At 35.3% G+C, this 6,000-nt stretch overlaps 1 protein-coding gene across 1 annotated transcript in view; it reads right to left on the bottom strand.

The window, feature by feature from the left end:
* LOC145673268 (chloride channel CLIC-like protein 1) overlaps window positions 1-6,000 on the bottom strand; it is a 216,301-nt gene that overhangs the window by 73,954 nt on the left and 136,347 nt on the right. Inside the window, exon 6 of the mRNA XM_081742804.1 lies at window positions 4,546-4,692. Coding sequence (XP_081598930.1) covers window positions 4,546-4,692 — 147 coding nt within the window. The remainder of the gene's footprint in view (window positions 1-4,545; window positions 4,693-6,000) is intronic.

Raw genomic sequence — 6,000 nt, 5'->3', positions numbered from 1 at the left:
GTGTTAAAATGTCCTTTTCTAAACAGAATTACGATTTTGTGTTTGTGGACATAAGTAGCTAGTGTCACACTAATGTACTGTCAATACGTAACTTTGAATTATTTATTTTTATTTTTTTTAATTAATTATTTTATTCGTAAATGTCACTACCATAACGTGCCCCCAGCAACAGGTACGTGAACATTCATGGTAATTTCTGGTATATACAAGTGTGAAAATGTATTTGTTTATTTGGCCGCCTGGAGAACTTGAGCCCATTTATAGAAATACATAACAGTATTTTTCTTTTCTTTTGTTTTAAGGTTACATTTTGGTGATGAAAGCTGTGTCCCTAGCTTTTAGTGTCAGTACCGTCACTACTTACGTTTTTGTTCCTAAATGCTTTCGATTTGGCAATACTGCATCCGAAACAAATGCGCAGCGTAATTCGTATCCCTTGCATGTGCGGGAGGCACATGGGGTCCAACGCACGGCAGTCTGAAGATTTTTATCGTAGCTTTTGTCTGCAGGTGAGTTGAGTTATATTTTCTCATTGTCATAACCGTAACACAGTTTTATGCTATAAATATAATATATAATTGAATGATGTAACGTCTGTTTTGTAATCCTTATGGATCAATCAGGTTCTTGGTGAATTCATTTCCACTTCCCTCCTATGCAAGGTTTTCTAGAAATTTCTGCAATGCGAAGAAACGTCATTCCCATTACAGTCCTTACCGTTACGTCAAATTTCGTTACGGAAATGACTTGTTTTGGTAGTGACAATCAGAAGGTTATGCTATATTTAAAATCTGCAAAAAATACAAAACGTGCTGTACTGTTATTTTGCACGTAAATTTAACGAATAGAAATAACTCAGTTATCAGCTTGGATCATCAGTATTCATATTCGATTTTGATGATGATGACAAAAAACCCTTTTACAATCTTGATTTTGTATTCAATTTTGAACCAAGAAAATGATATGTCATGCATGCAAAATCAAAATTCAACATCAATGACTAATGGCATATTTTTTCAAAATAAATTGCGAAAACACGTAAATTGTTACGGTATGTGCTGTAGAACTTTCTTTTTAATTTTCAGTTAAAAGTGTTGAAGGTTTTTCGTATGTATTTATCTTAAAGATATTTTTTTTATTTGTATCATTCCATTTGTATGTTTATTTATCCCACAGCAAAATGCGCTTGCAAAATGCATTCCAATTTACAGTTCAAAGCAGATAAATTGAAACTTTGTAGGGTGGTTCAAACAAATAATCTACACGAACTTGCTCAAACTTTATGTTGTAATCCCAAAAACAAATTCTGTTCATACCGAGAATGTTTGAAGTGCAAAAGCAAGTCGCTGAATATGACAATTCCAAATCCACAGGAACAGACTTTTTGGTAATGCTGGAACAATAAAAAAAGAAAAAAGAACGAAGTACAATACGAACGGCACATCCGAAACAATTATAGTTACAGAAAAAGAAAAGGGAAGAGGTTCGGTGACAGACTTAGCACGTGCGTTTGAAAATGATATGCTGCCTTTTCTTAGACACAATTACAACGTATATCATCAATATTACTTAGTAAAGACACTTAAACAGACATTTATACAGAAAGAATGTGTACTCTACGATGATTTCTCTGAGAACTATCAGTGTAAGTGTTTTCAAGAAATACAGCAGATGCATTTCGGTGCTTCTCGCAAGCAGGTATCGTTACATACATGTGTTGCCTATGTTTCTTCGCCCCATGGAGAAAATATTTTGTCATTTTGCACAATCTCAGAATGTACAAGACATGATGCATCCGCCATATGGGCTCACTTACATCCCGTACTAACTTACAATACACTGACATCCGATATTGATTATTTACATATCGTTAGTGATGGGCCGACAAGCCAGTATCGTTCTAGAAAAAATATGTTTTTGTTTTCAACTTTGTCTTTCAGCAAGTACAATTTTAAGTTTGATTCCTGGAATTTCAGTAAAACAAGTCACGGAAAAGTGCTGCAGATGGTGTTAATGGGACAGTTAAAAGACAAACTGACATATTAGTTTCGCATGGATACGACTTAACTGATGCAAAAGCAATGTTCAATATGTTAAATAGGTCTGAAACTTCAAACATTAAGTTCTTTTACATTGATACTTCTGCAATTTCGGCTGTTGATTCCTTAGTACCTAACAACTTGCCAAAAATACCAGATTTGATGAAAGTGCACCAAGCAGTCTCAGAGAGGAAGGGTTCTTTGAATGTAAGAATTCTTTCCTGTTTCTGAACAGATCAACAGTGTGCAATTGTTTCAGGCCCAAAAAAGTGGACATGACAAATCTGTAAAAGTTGTATTGTCAGAAAAAACGACATGAATAGTTTATGAATATTGTTAGAAATGAAGGTTATTTCAATGCGGGAATACTTTCGTTTTTAAAAAACAGATCAGCAGTACAAAAAATAACATAAGTACATAATTATTTTTTCTGCTGATCTGAAACAATTGCATAGTGTTCATCTGCTTTATCAGCAGCAAATTATGTTTTTTTGGTCTTTTATGCGAACTGTATATATTCTCAAACTGATAGCAATATTCACACACTGTATACTGTGTGTATTATTATTGTATAATCATTGTATTATATTGTGTTATTGCACTAGCAATAAGAACTTACTGTGTAGAGCATTAGTATTCATACGAGTTTTGTGCAGAAATGACATACAACACAAATTTTACTACAATATCTTTATATTTTGTTAGAAGAATAAAATATGTTTGGCTAGTGAACAAATATACAATATGTGCTCCAAATTGTATTAGTGGGGTACATCATTTTTGCATTAGACCACTGATATAGAAGAATTATATTAATGTATTAGTGTATTCTGTCAAATATATTCCGATATAGAAGAATTATATTAATGTATTAGTGTATTCTGTCAAATATATTCCAATAATTGCATCCTGTGTGTCATAAGTCATTTCCATTACATTTTTGTCGTTACCGTCACGATAATGTATTTTTTGTTTTAAAAAAGTACTAAAAGTTACTAATATTTTTATATTTTTATTGTAAAATATTTTTACACTTCCGTTTGTTAATTTGTAACATAATACTGCCTTTTAAACAGAGAAAATATAGAATAAAACGAAAATTTGGAAACGTGTTACGGTAATGACAAATTAATCTAACGCGTTTGGAAACTTTGTCAGGTACCTCAGAAAATATAAACGTTCCTGCGCTGCCGTGCACAAGGTGACATTGCCACTTTATATATAGGGCATATTTAGGAAAAAAAGCATTGAACCCCCCAAAAAAATGTTTTCAGATTTTGCACCTTCAAGCTTGCCCCTAATCGTGAAACGGCCTATATAAATTATATATTTTCCCAATGATGGCTTATTTTGAAGAAAATGCATAGAATAGGCAACATTAGGCACTAAAGCAATTTCGGCAGTAAGGAGCGAAATAGGCAAAATAAAATTGGCTTAAATCGAAACTATAGCCCCCCATAAAAACTTTAAAACGTTATTTTTTAATCATAGCTTTAACATTAAAGAATAGGCATTTTGCCTAACATCCGGTCTCTAATGATCACTAACTTCGCCGTATGACTGGACGCCTTGTCTGGTGAATGACAACGCAAGATGTGTCACTGTCACATAGGGATGAAATATCATGGCGGCACTAACACTGATTTAAGCCTTTCTATCCACTTTCCGTAGCACAAGTTCGTCATTATAACAATAACCACCACCAACCATAACATCGAGTAGAAAACTTTCAGCACATTCACGCACTTAGAACGACCTCTGGAATCACGGAGATGATCCCATGCCCCGTCGACAATCACTAAGAACTTCCATCTATCCTCTCAAAAATTGCGTTCGTTCAGCTTTCGATTGTTTGTCTTCCTCTGCATGATATGTAAGGGATGAAGCATATGAACTCGAGCTTTATACTTCTTTACCAGACATAAATCTTGCGACTTAACAGTCGCAGCGAAACACTGTACTGCCCTTGCACTTGTTCTCTGAGACCGTAAGTTCTCACGTTACACCAAGGAATGCATTTTTTAACACCACATCGGGAGTACGCCCGTCTCCGATACCTACGATGCCCAATATTACAGGTGCCCAGCAACAGCAGGAAATGCCAGTTTTGTTGTAATGCAACACACCGATGACCCCTTTCTTCGACACACAGAAACTTCTTGTCATACAATGTTTACTTATTTACTTATAACATATGTCAGAAAGGGAATAAATGTACCCCTCCCATGATGTAATTTTTTGGAGTCCTATGACCAATCTCTCACATACAACAACCGTTTTTCACACAAGTCAACATACAGTACTTTCGAACTATCGGCAATAACATCTCGGACGTATTCACGCGTGATGTTACCTACCGATCGTATTCGTTACCATACGTCGGAAAAAATCTTCTGCATAACCTTTCACGGAATTTTCAAAATCTGGTTAATAACAGTCTATATAGCTATCATACCGTTATTTATTGTTTTAATTAATAACTATGATTCAAAAATAAAATACTTACTCTGTACAAATACCACCAATTCCAAAGCACAGTTAGGACAATCAGGACAAGCATAGTAGATATTGTAATACGTACAACGCTTCTACCATTCAGAAACATCACGATCATCATTATCGCCACAGCAACAGCAAACATAGAAGGCCAAAACTAAAAATGAAATTCAGTTTTACTTTAAAAACAAATACTAGTCTACACAAAAGGTGCCTCAGGGGCACTATAGGTTTTTTTTTTTTTTTTTTACAAATATATTTTTTAAAGCTCTTACATATTCCTTAGAAAAATGCTTCCTAAATAACTGAACAAAACCAAAAAACATTTTCAGTAATATGGTCAATGGATTGAAATGTTTATGTTCCTAGCTAATTTCCATAACAATAGCCTACAAGCTTTTCTAAGTTTCGGTGCCTTTAAGTAACAATACAGTATCAACTTAATGGAGAAAAAAAAAACTGTTGAAGTCATTAATGTTAAACTATGTTCTAATTTACATACTGTTTGATTGTAAAATCATTTGGTGTAAGCAGACATAAATTTTCCAAAGTGCTTCCAAGGCACCTCCTCTTCCGTACATTAAGCTGAGAAAAAAACTTTTATACGCAGGCAAGGGTTAAATAGAAGTGAGCATTTTCTTCAAAATTTTCGCCCACTAAAAGCTCTTACGTCTTTTCGACCGAGTGTCCTCAACGAGATTTTTTTTTTCATTTTGAATTGGTTTTGAATTTTGCGTCCCGTCAGCAGCGAGGCTATATGAGACGTGGACCAACAGTTTAACGTGGGATCCGAACCACGAGCTCCCGCTGGGAACCGAACCCGGGTCTCCCACGCCAAAAGCGCGTCGCTAATAACCGCTTAACCACGAGGAAACTCTGCCCCACTGGGAATGTGACTTCTCGACTATGGAGGTAGTTTCACGGGATGGAAATTAACTCCAACGGCTCAGTAATTATCGTGCAAGAGCAAGAACGGTTCAAATGGAATATTTAATCCTAATTGTCAAACGATAACTTGCTAGGGACAACTGTTTCCAGGCATATAATGCACAGATGGTTACATAAACATGGACTCTGCAACATTTTTCCCCATTGACTGTGCTCACAGATGGGTATGTGTAACTTTGTATATCCCACACCGTGATTGGACACAAAAACCGTGAAACTATCTACTGTTCACATACGAGTCAAAGTTCAGTTCACGAAGTGGCCCTCGTTAAAATCTGACCTGAAGAGAATCTGAAATTCGAAGATCCCCCAACGTTCAAGAATGGGACCAGGGGAGGAGAGGAATCATGTTGAGAAATCATATTTTTAGATGTACTCGAATGAAGAGAACGTAGAGTACAAACATATCATGACTTTATCTTCCAGTAGCGTATACCTTTACAAAAGTCCATAACTTTTAACTTAAGTTTTACGGATGACAACTGACTTGATCAATGTGAAAACTTTGAGACGGAAG

The sequence above is a fragment of the Thermobia domestica genome, chromosome 16 (genome assembly GCF_964235325.1).
Source record: "Thermobia domestica chromosome 16, izTheDome1.hap1.1, whole genome shotgun sequence".
In the NCBI taxonomy this organism is placed as follows: Eukaryota; Metazoa; Arthropoda; class Insecta; order Zygentoma; family Lepismatidae; genus Thermobia; species Thermobia domestica.
Note: the sequence above shows the minus strand (reverse complement) of the source record. Positions and strands in the feature narration are given on the sequence as shown.